General features: G+C 39.6%; 1 protein-coding gene and 1 non-coding gene across 8 annotated transcripts in view; both read left to right on the top strand.

Annotated features, from left to right (window-relative positions):
• Positions 1–15,572, top strand: part of FRY (FRY microtubule binding protein) — a 387,367-nt gene that overhangs the window by 299,531 nt on the left and 72,264 nt on the right. For all 7 annotated transcript variants that reach the window (XM_057489806.1, XM_036905022.2, XM_057489778.1 and 4 more), the window contains 5 exons: positions 2,310–2,464; positions 8,891–8,990; positions 9,303–9,474; positions 13,767–14,023; positions 14,503–14,649. In XM_057489806.1, the coding sequence (XP_057345789.1) occupies positions 2,310–2,464; positions 8,891–8,990; positions 9,303–9,474; positions 13,767–14,023; positions 14,503–14,649 (831 nt within the window). The remainder of the gene's footprint in view (positions 1–2,309; positions 2,465–8,890; positions 8,991–9,302; positions 9,475–13,766; positions 14,024–14,502; positions 14,650–15,572) is intronic.
• On the top strand, positions 9,675–9,781 carry LOC118922365 (U6 spliceosomal RNA). The gene has a single exon (XR_005028748.2). It is a non-coding gene; the product is annotated as a U6 spliceosomal RNA (small nuclear RNA).

Below are 15,572 nucleotides of genomic sequence, written 5' to 3'. Positions count from 1 at the left end.
TGCTAAAGTTGAACATATCATACCCTACAGCCCAGCAGTTTCACTCCAATGTGTACATCCAGTGTGTGCCACATAAGACACATACAAAAATATTGAAAGCAGTATTATGAAGTCAAAAGCTGGAAACAACCCAGATGTTCATCAACAGTAGAAAGTGATCTAAATTGGAATATTATACAACAATGAAAATGAATGTAAATGACTCTCAAAAATACATGAGTGAACGGAAACAGACACAAAATTATATACTATATAATCCCATTTACTATTATATATTACATAATACATCCAAAACAGCCCAAAGCAATCAATAGTGTTAGAAGTCAGGAGAGTAGTTTCTTCTTAAGAGGGAAGGAAGTCTGATAATTAGGAGAATGCACCAGGCATGCCTCAGTGGTGCTAGTCTGGTTTTATACTTTATGGTGTTCACATTAGTGTGTTCAGTTAAGATAACTTATCATTTAGTTGTGAATTATATACCATCTATCTATTTTATACTTCAGTATAAAGTCTCTAAAGTGTGATACAAATTAGCTGATTTTCTTTCAAGTTGAACTAACTTTTTAATGTTCTCTTTAAGTCCTTTGCAATAGTCTCATCAGCTTTTGTCTGCTGCTAATTCCTTAAGCCCACGGGGAACTAGGTTGATGAAGTTTGACTATCCAGTTAGAATATCACCCCCATCTTGGCCCACACTTCATAGTTAAGAAAACAAAACAAAACAAAAAAAACTGTCCAGATCAACAGAGGTGAGGCTTAGAACCTCACCCCCCCCCCTGTTCTGAGAGAAATCTTCTGCATACGTGGATGTTTTATTGCCCTTGTCTAGCTTGGATTAACACATAGTCTACAGGCACACACCTGATCATCTACATTTGCTCTCTTACAACACTAAACTATGTTTTCTACCTTTATCTTGTATCTACCTACCACTTCAGCATTTTATTAAAAATAATAATAATAATGAGAGAAATGTGGTATCCACATATAAATCAAGTATAAAAATCAAATGAGTATTCATATTTGAAGTGACTGTTTATAGTTCATAATGCATGAGCAAAACCGAAGGTTTCTGTGATGGCTGCCCTTGTACTGTTCACCATGTAACTTATTCATTATGTAAGAATTTGTTCTCCATGTAAGAACTTGTTTGTTATGCCTCAGAAGATTGGAGACTGACGAAAATTAGGCTTGGGGTGGATTAGTGATTGTGCATTGAGCATTGACTCCCCTATACAGAGTTTTATTGTTGTTAGCAACCATTTGATCGATAAATATGAGAGATGCCCTCACAAAAAAAAAAAAAAAAAAAAAGTATACACTTCCAATGGTAAAATAATAAGTAACCGGGATGTAATGAATATAGTCAAGATATTGTAACAGCTTGGTATGGTGATAGCTGGTACCTAGAATTGTCATGTACATAAATGTTGAATCACTATGTTGTACACCTGAAACTAATGTAATGTAATACTGTGTGTCAACTACCCTTCAATAAAAAATAATTATCTACCAAAAAAAAAAAAAAAAAAAAACTGTCCAGAATCTTTCCTTCTGCAACTCCTGCAACTGTCAAAGAGAGTGGACAACTTTGGGAGAGGGCTGGAAAATGTTACTTTCTGAGAGGCCTGTAACCTCCAGGGACCTGGCTTCTCCTGGACAAATGGGTGTTGACAGTGGCTTCAGGAATCATCAATTAAGGATCCTGTTAATTCTATCTAATATGAAGATCTTTTCATGTGAAAGTACTGTAGTTTTTGACACTGTATTTCTTTTTAGAAGATTTCCAGCCAGGTTTTATATATATGTATGTGTAGGTGTGTATTTATTTATATGTATATATAAATAAATATATTAAGCCAACTAAGTATATTTAGTAATCAAGCCTCATAAACATATTCCCTCTGATTTTTTTCCTTCAAACACTTTGCATGCATAAAGAAGTATCTTTTGAATATTTAGTTATTTTTAACCAAATACATCTATTTTTCAAAAGTATTTTAAGTGCAAAAAAGGAACACTGCCAATAAAGCCTTCACCACCTTTTCAGAGTTAAAAACCAAGAATGAGTGGATCCTATTTGACAGATTTACACAGAGTCAAATTTAGTTTTTACGTTTCAGTTTTTGGTTGCAGTATCGCATCCTCTTAAAGACGAATACTACATGGAATAAAAATTTATCAAGATGGTTGCTCAGTCTTTACTTTCATTATACATAGTTTATATTGACTAAGCTTGTGTCTTTTGTGTCTTTCCCTAGAATAATCTTTCATTAAACTTAAATAATTACTTTTCTCCATGTATTCAGGTTCATCAGCTCGGCTGTGAGGTGGTTGTCTTGCTGTTGGAACTTAATCCTGACCAAATAAATCTTTTTAATTGGGCAATCGACCGATGCTACACAGGGTCCTACCAACTGGCATCGGGCTGCTTCAAAGCCATAGCGACCGTGTGCGGCAGCAGGTGAGAATCCTTTTAAGTGGAAAGTATTGGTCAGCGGCAAGTACAATTAAGGTTGCCTGCCCTTCATGGTATCAGTAATTGAGAGCTGACTGTTTTGCAATGATTTGAGCAGAGTAAATTCTAAGGGAATACAAAATGGCCTGTATTTCCCCAGCTGATAGACGGCCTCTGTAAATTTGCAGCCAGCTTGATCGTCCTTATTCTGCCAGGAGAGTGCTTTGTAAGGACAGCCCCCTTCTTTTTAATTGCCTGGAAATTCATAGTGAAATAGTAGAGCAGGATTATAAAAATACACTATGTATCATCCAAGATACATTAGAGGATTAAAGGAATTTCTAGAAATGTTTCTGGCAGGGGTGAACTGTAAGCCCTTCAGCCATCTTAAGACCAAATAAATCCAGGAAGCAACATAAAAATGTTGAATCCCTTTTGTCTAAAACCTCAGAAAGGAAGAAAACAAAATGTAACACCGTGAGTCCCATAGATACACTTTTATAACCAATGCCCTGGTTATATCAGTTGGTCATTTAGTGAAGCCATTCTGCACTGTATAATTTATTGAGTGAAATAATTTCCTTACCAAGATGAAACAGTTAATAAAGACTCCTCAGATTGCATAAGCTATTCTCAAAAAAGAGTTTATGGATTAGCGATTGAGAGAAGGCAGCTCAAGTTTATTTTTGAAATAACTCTTATAGACTTAATTTTCCTTTTTAATTAAATGTTGCATTTTAAATAGCTACCATGAACTACCAGAGGAAGAAAATAAAAGTGAATTCATTTTAAATTGCAACCTATTACAGTTCTAAATTAACAAGGGCAGAATTTTAGAAGACATTTACTTTTCAATAAACCCAAAATGAACGTGTTGTTTAAAAAGATAAGCTTCTCTTTAATATTTTTATTTTTCTTTTATAAAGATAGTGGATAATATTTTATGTCCATGACTTTCCTTTCTCCATAATCTTAGTAGAATTCTCATTATATGCTTTAAAAGTTATAGCAGATGAACGGAGAAGACAAGTAATGACTCTATGGCAACTTACTATGCTGACGGACAGTGACTGCAATGGGGTGTGGGGGGTACTTGGTAATGGGTAAATGGTGTGACCACAATGTTGCTCATGTTAAACCTTCATAAGATTGTATATCAATGATACCTTACTAAAAAAAGTTATAGCAGATGAATATAATCTAAACTGCCTGATTTTCCATCACTTTATTTCTTGATTTTAACCTTACAAAATAATTTTTATACCTATAAGATATTACCAAAATAACATTTTTTACAAAAAAATCTCTTTCTCTGGAGTGTTCTTTTTTAGATATTTTGGCATTCTAAAAACAAATTTCTGCCACATGCTCTGATTTTTTTTAAATGTGTTTAGAATTTAATATTTGGACCCTGGATTCATTTGACAAAAAAAGAATAATCAAAGTTTTCTCTCTTTGCTGCCCTTCTCCCAGTGAACTTGGTTTGCACTATCCTAGTAATATTTATTTCACCACATGACCATCTCATCAAATATCACACTGCATCCCTCTGAATGAATCTAGGTATTTTTCCTTAGGGAGCATGAATAAGTGCTTTATGAATTTAGCAATATAGTTTCAACTGCAGTAATACCTCCAGCCGCAAAAAATATTGGGTCATAAAACCCTCTATGTTTAGAGTTCGGTTTTAAGATATCATCTTAAACTATTCTGGTTTCTTAGACAAATATTCCGTATCAATTTACATTCACAACACTCATCTATTCTGAAGGAAGCTCAGAGTACCAAGCCATGGCAGGGCTGCCGCCTGTCTGCCAAGACAGTAGCCAACATTTCTGTCATTTCTTAACCAGAGAGCATGTTGACAATTCACAGGTTTAGCTGTGGCCTGAATGGGCTCTCTTTTCCCATAACTTTTCCGTGAGTCTAGATGAGCCTGCAGGCTTGTCTGAGCCATCTTTGCACTGAGGTTTTCAGTAGTATTTTCAAAAGCAGGTCTGGTGTCTTCACTTCTGCTTTATTTGTTTTCTGCAAGATTTCTTCTAAGGAACACCTAAATATCTAATCTTATGAAATAATAAACAAACTGGATCATATCAAATTTTGAAACAAGTTACTGGCATAGCAACTCCTACAAGCACAGTGTCTTTCTTGTAAAGTAAATTATTCCCTCCTCCTTTGCAAATAGGAATGAACAAATGCTGGTTTTATTTGTATAGGAATATGACAGTTTATAAGCAGACTCATTTATTACGGAACCACTTAAAACTGACTCTAAAATTTTGAACATTTTTTAATGCTGTTGATTAAAATTTTCTGCCTTTAGCGTTAGAAAGGGCATTAGCCATTTTTGCATACTTAATACATCAATCCCTATATTCATTAGCTGGGATAATGGGGGGAAAATGATTCTCTACAATCTTTTGTTTGGTTTCTTTTTTTCTGTGAAGGACTCTGTGTGTGTGTGTGTGTGTGTGTGTGGTGAACTTGCTAATCTCCAATAAATCTAAGACTTATAACTATGATATGACTCTGGTGGTATTGAGAGATTTGGAGGTCAGAGTGGAACTTAAATAGGACCTGACAAAATGAGGATAAAACAAAGTAACAGTGGGTAACATTCATTTAAAGAATTTTTCATACAATGTTTTATAGTTGATTGAAAGCTAGTAAATGCAACTCACTACTATAATTTCACATGAAAGAACCTACCTCACCTGTCAAGCAGCACTAGTTCAAATAACTATGTGGCTTCTGGATATGTTCTTATTAACGTTCCCCTCAACTCCAAATTATGCCAGTACAGAGCAGATAAGAAAATTAAGAAAGAGATTAAGTGGCTTTCCAAGGTTATAAACCAAGGTAAATAGTATGCTGCATATTAAATATACAGTCCATTTCCAATCGCTAGCTTTACTAATCAGAATTATTTTCACACTTAAACACTTCAGAATTCCATTGTTTTCACTCTTACCCTCCACCCTACTACTAGTAGATGTTTGAGAATTCACATAAGATCAAATTTATCATTTTTAAAAAATTTTGTCGGGGGTGGTTTTTTATCGTCATGTTGTTTGTATGCCTCTATTGCTTCAAGTTAACTTCCTGAAAATCTTTCCTAATTTAAATCAGACCCAGCAAACTTGAATCCTTAAAAGCAAATGCCCCACATTTCTTAAGGGAACAGCATTGCTCCAGGGAGTCCAGGGGAAGCCCAGGATGCGTGAGTGCCAGTCACAGCCCCTAATGGTGACGAGGGCCCTCGTTTGGCTGCGTCAGCAGAGGTGTTGCAGGAGAGCACAGAGTGTAGGGATTCGGGCTCTGGAAATGTGCTCTCTTGAGTTTGAATTAATTCTAGCTCTGCCTCTAATGAAGCTGTGTGCTCCTGCGCAAATCACTTGCAAAATTTATTGCAAAGTTCCTGCAAATGCTTACGTACTATAAAAAGGGAGCAGTAATAGGGCTGGGGTGAGGGGTACATAAGACCAATCTCTCGACCTCAGACCTTGTACACAGCACCCTGTAAACACTATTATTATCCATTAGTATTTGGAGGCAAAGAGCTTTGATGTCATCCCTTCTACTAGTAAGATTCATCTCTTTTCAGAATACCTCAGTTATCCTGAGCGGTGTCATTTAGTTCTACATAAGCCAGTGCTAGTATTCCCCAAGTTCTTCAAAATCTCCTCTCTTCTTGATTGAAAAAAAAGAGTTTTATTGCTTGTTTACTTGCTGAATCATATGTGCCATTCATATTTACTTTGCCATCTGATTGTTATTCTTTATGATCACAGCTGTATTTATCTTTTACCCTCCCACCGCCTATGTCAAAAAATTAAATACTAGAAAGTGTCAGATTCAGTCCTAAGCCTATTTTAAACATCTAAGTACAGATGTTTTATTTGTACCATTTCACTCATTGGCGAACCTCCTGATTTTTTTCCTTCTCTGGGTTTTCTTTCATTTTCTGTATTTGTGTTACTTCTTTCAATGTTCCCATGAATTCCAAAGCAGCTAATTGCATGTCCTAATTACATGGCCAAGTGCATGGCCCCGCATGAGAGGGAGGCCTTGTCTATGCTTTTCCTGCCTTTAACCCCCCCAGTCAACCAGCAATATTTCCCAGTGTTCTTTAATATGTGTGCATTAAATCCAGTGTCAGAGACAGCAAGGTAGGTAAGACATCTCTGCCCCTGTGGGGCCCGGAAGAGTTTCATTTCTACTTTCATAGTCAGAGAGGTCTACTTCCAGATACTGTAGTTTGTAAGAATTCCAAGTTAGATGGGCTGTGAGAGGCGCTGCTGTGGGCTGTCCAGGAAGCTGACAGCACTGCAGGTAAGGCCTGGGAGGCTTTGGAGTCAGACATACTGAGCATGGAGTCTAGGTTCCCCAACTTCCACATGACCTTGGGCAAACATTTAACTTCTCTAAGTCTCAAAGATTAAATAGCAGATCTAGGTAAAGCCTCGGCTCAGTACCTAGCACAGAGTAAGCACGTCGTAACCCAAATGTTACCAGCGTTCATCACCATCCTCACCACGGGCACCTGGGGGGCTTTCCCCAATTTCCCATCTGACACATTAACCTCATGCTTTTTTGTTCATTCAAAAATAAAAACTCTAGAAAGGTAATGATTTTTTAGTGCAAATTTAAATTAATAAAACCATTTGGAGGGCACATATTTTATATATGTACACAGACACACACACTTAGAAGAGGGTGGTTGCCACAGTGTGGCAGAGGGAGATGGGGGCTTCTACTCTTCGCCCGCCTGCTCAGCCAGCACCAACTTGGCAGCCACGTGCGTGGACCATCTCAGAAGTGATCCTCCGGCCCTACGTGTTCCTTGAATCTGTTGAAAGAAAACTATACTCATGTATTACTAGTATCATAAAACATTCAATGTGATTAATAGTAAAAAGAAGTGACAAACCATTCTTTGTCATGTATTTAACCAGTTCTCTCTATCATCTCTCACTGAAGTTGCTGTACGATGGGCATGTATTCATAGTAGTCCCTTGCCTTTCTAGGAGGATAAAATGTTTCTAAAATAGGTCTTCATAGACAATATAATTATACAGAGTCAAAAAAGGGATGCATAAGTAAAATAATTAGTAAGTTTTTCATACTGCAAGCTATCTTCTGCTTTCTGAAAGTTTCCTCAAAATAAATATCAGTCACTTACCTTTTACATTTAGATCATCCACTATTTGTATCACCAGTTGTCTATTTATGACCTCTTTTACATTAGAGACTAAGAGAATACATACAGTGAAAGTCATCTTAAATAGTACTACATACCAAGAAAAAAGTCATTATCTCCATTTTCCATTTGATTACACCACTAATCTCCACACTGCCTATTCCCTGTGTTCCTACTCTCTCCAGCAACCATTCCACACATGCAGTTTTGAAATCCTGCTCATTTATCTCCTTAGCGTTTTTCAGATCTAACCCCTCCTTGCTGCCTCCACCATTCCTGCCCTAACTCAACCCCCTGCAATTACTGAAACAGCTTCCAACACGGACCCCTCCGCAAGCCGTCCTCCACACAGAGTGTTTCATCAACGACTGATGTCATTGCCTCCCTCCCCAGCTGCAAACCCCATAGGATCCCCATAATTTTTAGGCTGAGGTCCACAGGCTGGTCATCTCCTGAACCCCACTCCCATGCTAGCCCAATCTCCCTGTGCCCCTCTCCTATGCCTTTCGCACAGTCTAGTACACAGATGCGTTCATTGTACAGAGGTTATCTTGCTGTTTCATTCTTAACCTTTCAAAATGCTGTTCTGCCTGGTAAGTGCCCCATACTGCTCTTGGCTTGCTTGGCTGATGTCTCCTGGTGCCTCAAGGCCCAGTACACTTGTTTCTGCCTTGGGAAAACCTTCCCTAGCCAACGCCTGATGTAGGTGTCCCTCATCAGGATTCTGCAGCATGCCTCAGGGACTCCTGTCATAGCTGTCACCTAACAGTATACTTTGTCTCCCTGACTAACCTGATTTACTTAGTATCATCAGTTCTTTGGAGTTGTTCCTGGTATGTGTTCAGTGCATAATAAACGTAGATGGATTGAATGAAAATATTAAGTGAGTGAGCTACTAAGAAACTTAGACGTATCATCTTTGGCCCCTTCCACTTACATTTGGTTTTCATTAAGATCTCTTTCATCAAAATGCATAAAATCCACTTGCGTTCAGCTTCTTGTGTTTGTTTATCCTGGTGCAAACAATATTCAGTTTTAAACAAAGACAGAGCTATTTCCCTTCATCTACTAATAAACAGCAAAAGTGGGGGGGAAACAATGGTTAAATGGGCATGGGAAACTCATAAGTAAGTGATTGAGGTCAGTGTGCCATCTAGAACTTTGAGGGTAATGATTTAGCAAGATTACTAGCCAAGCTATCTTGTAAACTCTGCTGTGTTTTTTTTTAGGAACTATCCCTTCGATATAGTGACATTGTTAAACCTTGTTCTATTCAAGGCCTCTGACACCAACAGAGAGATTTATGAAATCTCCATGCAGCTCATGCAGGCACGTATCACTTACTTACATGGAAACTTCCATTCTTGAGCACGAAAATCAGAATGGTGGTTGGTCACTGGATTGCTGTTTATTGCTATGCATTTATGTGTATCTGCAGATCACTGGTGGATATGAAGAGTGAGAAAACAATTGCATAATCCTCTATAAACATAGAAACTAACTGATTCCTTACCTTTAATATATATTAAAATATGCATCCATTGGTTTTGTTACTATGAAACTTTATTAGATATAAATACTCCTGGGATAGCCAAGCAATCTTTATTCATACTGTTTTCTTACTTTCCTACCTCTTTGTAGATCCTTGAAGCAAAGCTTTTTGTATACTCGAAGAAAGTAACTGAACAAAGACCTGGCAGTATTCTCTGTGGGACCCACGGCCCATTGCCACCTCTCTACAGTGTGTCATTAGGCCTCTTATCATGTGAACTGGCCAGGATGTACCCTGAGCTCACTCTCCCACTCTTCTCAGGTACCACGCAATAGCTAATGATGACGTGTGTGTGATCATTGCTGCTCCAAGCAATCTTCCTTTTTAAATTCTAGTATAATTTTAGAGTCAAAATTATGGCTGCTAAATTTGCAGATCAAAATTGCTTTGGGCTAAATCCCATTACCTCTAAAAGAAATTCTAGGATATCTTTAAATATTCTTTTCAAAAGTGCTTATCTTGTGCTCGCTCCGGCAGCACATATACTAAAATTGGAAAGATACAAAGAAGATTAGCATGGCCCCTGTGCAAGGATGACATGCAAATTCATGAAGCGTTCCATATAAAAAAAAAGAGTGCTTATCTAAAACAGTAGAAGTACAAATAAATGTAAGACAAATGCTGGGATGCTTCGATTAATTATACATTTCTACATTCATTATATTTGTAAAATTTCCCAAAGAAATTAAGCATGGGTGGTTTTAATTTAATACATCTAATTGTTGCAAGTTGCTCTGGGTAGTGCTGATGACAGTGGTGTTTTGTGACTTGTGTATTGCTACACACCACAGAGGTTGTTGAGAGTGATTTGGAGCTAATCTTTCCAAGTAATCTGTGAGAGTAATTTTTGTGAAAATCCATTCTTAAAGAATTGCATATGTCAACTAACTTCCTGTCTCAGTGCACGTGGCACCTTGCTGAGTGACCGACCCCAATCTCTTAATTCATCCTCTTCCATCTACATCACCAGCACCTCAGTGCAGATGCCCATCAGTTCCCCCACCTCTCCCTGCTCTCATAAAACCAAATATGTACAGCACTTCTCGACTCAGACTTCTCTGCCCAGTTGTCCAAAAAATAATTGCTGGTAGAAACAGCTTTCATCTGCTGAGTGGTTATTATATTCCAGGCTCTATGCAGGCACTTTAGATACATTGCACTTATTTAATCTTTGCAGTTTGAAATGGGGTTCTGGAGCCAGACAACCTGGCCTCATCGCTCGCCTGCCATTCACTAGCTGTTTGACCTTGGGCAAGTCACCCAACCTCTAAACTCCATTTCTTTGTCTGCGATAATAACTACCTCATAGGGTGTGAGGATTAAAATGAGCTAATGAAAATCAAGCAGGTAGCCCGGTCTTGGCATGGACTTGCTACTGCTACTACCATAATCAGCATTCCTGTTTTACAGATGAGGAACTAAGGCTTAGAGATGTTAAATGATTTTTTTCAAGACCAAATAGCTAGGAAGCAGCCCAGTCAATATTCAATCTAGGTCTTTTCCTCCAAAGCCAGTGCTGTACATGTGGAACTCCTTTGCCTATTACAAAAAACCCCTCCATCTCTAGATTTGCTTTCCCCCTTTCCACCCAAGAGCCCCTTACTCCGGTCTCACTTAATCCTTTATCAGCATGCCCGGACCTTTTGTAAACCCTTGCTTCGTTCATGCTGTTTCCTCTGCTGGGAACGGCCCTTCATCCCATCTCCCTAACTCCCTATCTCCCTTAAGATCTGATTTTAAAATCTACTTCTACTGTGAAAACCTCTCCATCTCTCTGAGACAGAGTTAGTCACATCCTTGCATGTGCCTAAAACAGTGGAGGAACTCAAGAAAAGCCTTTTGAATGAATTAATTCTCTTCTTGGAAAACTAAGCTTTATCTTTATTCACTTCAAGGAAGATTTGAGTGCCACCTGTATTGCCAGGCACTGTGCTCAGGTCCTACAAATACGAAGGGGAATAAAACAATCTCTCCCATCAAAGGCTCATAGTCTAGTGATAACGAAAAACCTGCAATCCTGTGGTTATGGCAACGCAGCAAATTCTGCTGGGAAAGCACGTGCTGTGTATGAGATGGAAGATGAGGGTGTGTTCAGTTAGTGGGCCAGAAGCACTAGTAAGGACTTCCTAGAGAAGACGGCTGAGCTGCAGTTTTGAAAAAAAAAAAAAAGTAGGAATTTACAAAGCAGACAAGTAGTTGACGTTACAGTCGGTAAACAGGCAGGCATTACAGGCCAAGGAAGTGACATGTGAGATGGCTTGCCTTCCACCTGTGAAAGAGCAGGACGCACTTGAGAGATTTCAGCAGGCTGATTAGCTGAGAGGGAGAAGCCAGTGGAAGGGACAGGCTGACAGCTGGGAGGAGGAGATAAATAGCACGTTTAACAAGAAAAGAAGCTCACAGAATGAGTTGCAAGCATTTTCCACCTAGATTTTCTTCAACCTTTGAGCTGTTTTGATTTATGAGGAATAACTTTTTTTAAAAATAATATGGAAAACTAAGGAAAACATCATAGATTCCTAGTCCTTACTTTTACTGCCTTTACTATTAAGAATCTCAGGGTGAGATTTTTATCGCCTGTAATTTCAGATGACTTAATTCTTGGTAAGTAGCCAGGGAACTGGTTCAGGGCCTCCCAGAGGAGTGGGAAATGTATGCGGAATTCCACTGACATTGTCTCACACTTCATTTAATTTGTTTCTGGAGACATGAATTGGGGTTTGTTTGCATGTCTGTGGCATTATTTTTTTCTCTTTTCCCCTCAAAAACATCTCTACAATCCAGGCTGTGATCTAGATGCCTGGGGCATCTTGGACAGACATCCCTACCCTCTCAGACCTTATGTCTGACAGACAAGATGCAATAAGCATCAAAAATAAGCAAATGATGCAATATATTAGAAGGCAATCATTACTACAGAAAGTCTGTAGATTTTTACACCACTATTGAAAGACAGGTAGTTTTAATAGTGGTTATCCCTCTGATTGGGAAGGTTTATTCCTCTCCAAAGTTCCCATCCTTCCTAGCAGAGTTTAGATAATTCTTTTGCCGTAGAAGTACCCCAAGTCTTTGTAACCAGAAGTCCTTTTCCTCTACCAAACCCCCAGAAAACCTTGTGCCTCTCTTCTGTCATCTGTCACTTTCTGCTCTTCCCAGAGTCACCTGTCAACATCAATTGTCTCAGAACCTCCTTCTCGGGGAAAGGAATCAAATCTTTAGTCGGTATGCCTGGCACAGTGCTTGTACCTAGAAAATGCCCAGAATGCTGGAATAAATGAATGTCCTGATTTTATAAGGATCTGAATATGTGTCACAAAAGTCCATAATATCATCCGTCCTTTTTATAAAGTTTAGAAATTAAGTGAATTTTGAAATTGTGACCTCTGTGAACCAGGACAGCTCAACACTGACAATCATGGCACAGCATTAAATATATTCTTATTCTTCAAAATAAAAAATTACAATTGTAATTTTAGGAAAAGGGCCAAATCAATTAAAGTGGCCATTTTGGGGATTATCTTGGTGTAATTCCTGCATCTGTGTTGTTCTACCGTTTAGCAGCCAGGAGCTCTCTGAATGAGATGACATGCCATGCTGGCTAAGGAGTGCCTCAGATCCTGCTTTCTAATTTCCCTTAACGATAAAACACTTCCTTCTCTAGATAGTAGAGAAATTACTTCTGAGTTTGCAGCATATATGTAAAGCTATGCTTTTATTTCTATAGAAAGCTTATTCAGATTATAAAATTAAATGCTGCTGGCAATGAAACACAGCAGAAACACTAGTAGAGAACGGAATGTTGAAATGACAGGGCTGGACATACAGTTTTACCCTTTCGGTGCATTTCTTTCATAAAGTGCAGCATTGAGCACACACCATCCACCTAGTTGGTGGTTGTCAAGACTCTAAGGAGACCGTGCACTGGGTTTGTTCTTCCTGGAGGTCCACCTCTCACTTTTTAACAGCTAATTGTTCATGGAAGACACTCTGTAAAATGTTGGTTTAGTCATTGTAATAATCCTAACCACCATCAGTTAAGTCTGTTGGTTGACAAGCCCTGGGCTGAGCATATTATGTCCGTCCTCATTATATCTTTTAGTCCTCACAATAGCCCAGTGTGGGTCCCTATTGGCCCCGATTGACACGTGAGAAAACTGAGGAACAGAGAGATTAAAGAGCTAGCCCAGAGGTTCATGCAGGTGCTGTGTGGAAGAACTGGGGTCTGATCACATGTCCTGATTCCAAGTCCTCTGTGTGTCCCCACCGAATGCTCCTCTTTGCTAGCAGAGGATTTGAAGTCATGAGGCCTTCCGCCTCCTTCCTCTGTTACCGAGCCGATGCTTTCCCGCTGTGCCGTCTCCTCTCCCGAGCACAGATGCGAAGGGAGGTGTGAGAACAAGCCTTGGCTTTAAGATGTTGTGGCCTTGGGGTGCTGCTGTGTGAGAAGACGCTCTGCAAACTGAAGGCACTGTTCAGTCTGTCACTTGGCATTAATAGGTTAGTTTATTTGGGCGAACTAACACATAGCTCTCCGTCACTGCCGTTCTGCTCAGAGGTAAGCCAGCGATTCCCCACGACCCACCCGAACGGGCGGCAGACCATGCTCACCTATCTGCTGCCCTGGCTGCACAACATCGAGCTGGTGGACAGCAGGCTCCTCCTCCCGGGGTCAAGCCCCAACAGCCCGGAGGACGACATCAAGGACCGGGAAGGGGAAGTGAATGCCTCCCACGGGCTGAAAGGGAACGGCTGGGGCTCCCCCGAAGCCACGTCGCTCGTCCTGAACAACCTCATGTACATGACGGCCAAGGTAAACTCAGAGGAAGCGTGCCTCAGTGGCACACTCCAGCACCTGAGAGCCGGGGTTAATCAAACTCCGTGCTGCAGACCTAGGGAAAATGGCATTTATCATTAAAAATCACATGCAGAGGGCTTGGGCCGTGGGGACAGCTGTGCCACAATGTGAACGTACTTCATGCCACTCAACTGTACACTCAGAAATGGCTAAGATGATAAACTTTTGTGTGTATATTTTGCCACCATTTTTTAAATAACAAAAATAAAAAGAAACCTACCATTTTAAAAACCATGTGAATAAGTATGTAACTTACTGATTTATGCATTATAAATTGCTGAAAAATGACCTCTTTCTGATGAATGGCCATGTTAACCCCCTTTTTAAGATTTTGAGATGGCCATGACCCTTAAAACAACTTTACTTCAAACATTTAGCATCCTTACATTTTCCTGCGTGTCTCCTGGGCCATTTTTTTATGTTGTTTGTTACAGTATGGAGATGAAGTTCCTGGACCAGAAATGGAAAATGCTTGGAATGCGTTAGCCAACAATGAAAAATGGAGCAACAACCTCAGGATCGCCTTGCAGTTCCTGATCAGCCTGTGTGGGGTCAGCAGTGACACGCTTCTCCTGCCCTACGTAAGTAGGTCTGGGACTTCCGGGAATCATTCCTTATGCCTCCTGGTGGTTCCAGTTGCAGTCTGGAACTCAGAGCGTGCCCTTGGCACCAAGCAAAATAGAGAAATCCCATTTTGTCTGTCATGTTAACCTCCTATGAGCTTGTCTAGATACTACAGGAAAATTTCGTTCTGTTGCCTGAGAATCAGACTGCAATCTCTTAGTGACACCTCTCTGTCAATTCCTTTCTAAGCCTTGACCCAGAAACCTATCAATTAAGGAGGGGACTAATAGTTGGGAACTAACTCTACGGTTCCTAAAAGCTGCCTTCTGTAAACATTAGACGGGCGATGCCAGAGAAACTAGGTCAAACGCTCTGTTACCCCTAATAAGAATGCTTTAGGTTTATGTCTGGATGCAGAGCACCCCGGTTTTTCTCTTCAAAGACTTAGATGGTAGAAGAGAGAAATAAGCAGGGAGAAATCCTTCTGAGTTTAGTGTTTGTATTTAAAGATGATATGATCAGACAAATGGCAGCAGTTTTAAAACCCCACCTCAACTGGCATTTGTGTGCTGGTGGTTTTTCTGAGAGATTGCGCGCCTGCCTGCTGGTAGGAGCCACATAAGCCTTAAAGCAGCGACCATGCCTCAGGTTTGACTATGAGGGTTACAGTAATGTGGAGCTTTAATCCAGAGGGTTTTTTTTTTATTTAAAAGCATACAAACAGCTAGAACGCATTTGTCTGTAGGGGAGAAGAGAACAGCAGGGGACTAGATTCCTTTTTAAACAAAAACAGCTAGCAGCTTTTCCCCATGGTTTGTAAAAATAAAATCCTTGCTCAAGATTAAGACTATAGATGGCAAGTTTTTAGGTTAGATAGAATTTCATGTGCCCCAAAAGTCACTTCCATGAACTCAGCTGTTCAGAAAGGCGAGGCCTTCCT

The sequence above is a fragment of the Manis pentadactyla genome, chromosome 2, assembly GCF_030020395.1.
Source record: "Manis pentadactyla isolate mManPen7 chromosome 2, mManPen7.hap1, whole genome shotgun sequence".
NCBI lineage: Eukaryota > Metazoa > Chordata > Mammalia > Pholidota > Manidae > Manis > Manis pentadactyla.
The sequence above is the reverse complement of the archived record's forward strand: the minus strand, read 5'-3'. Positions and strand labels throughout refer to the sequence as shown.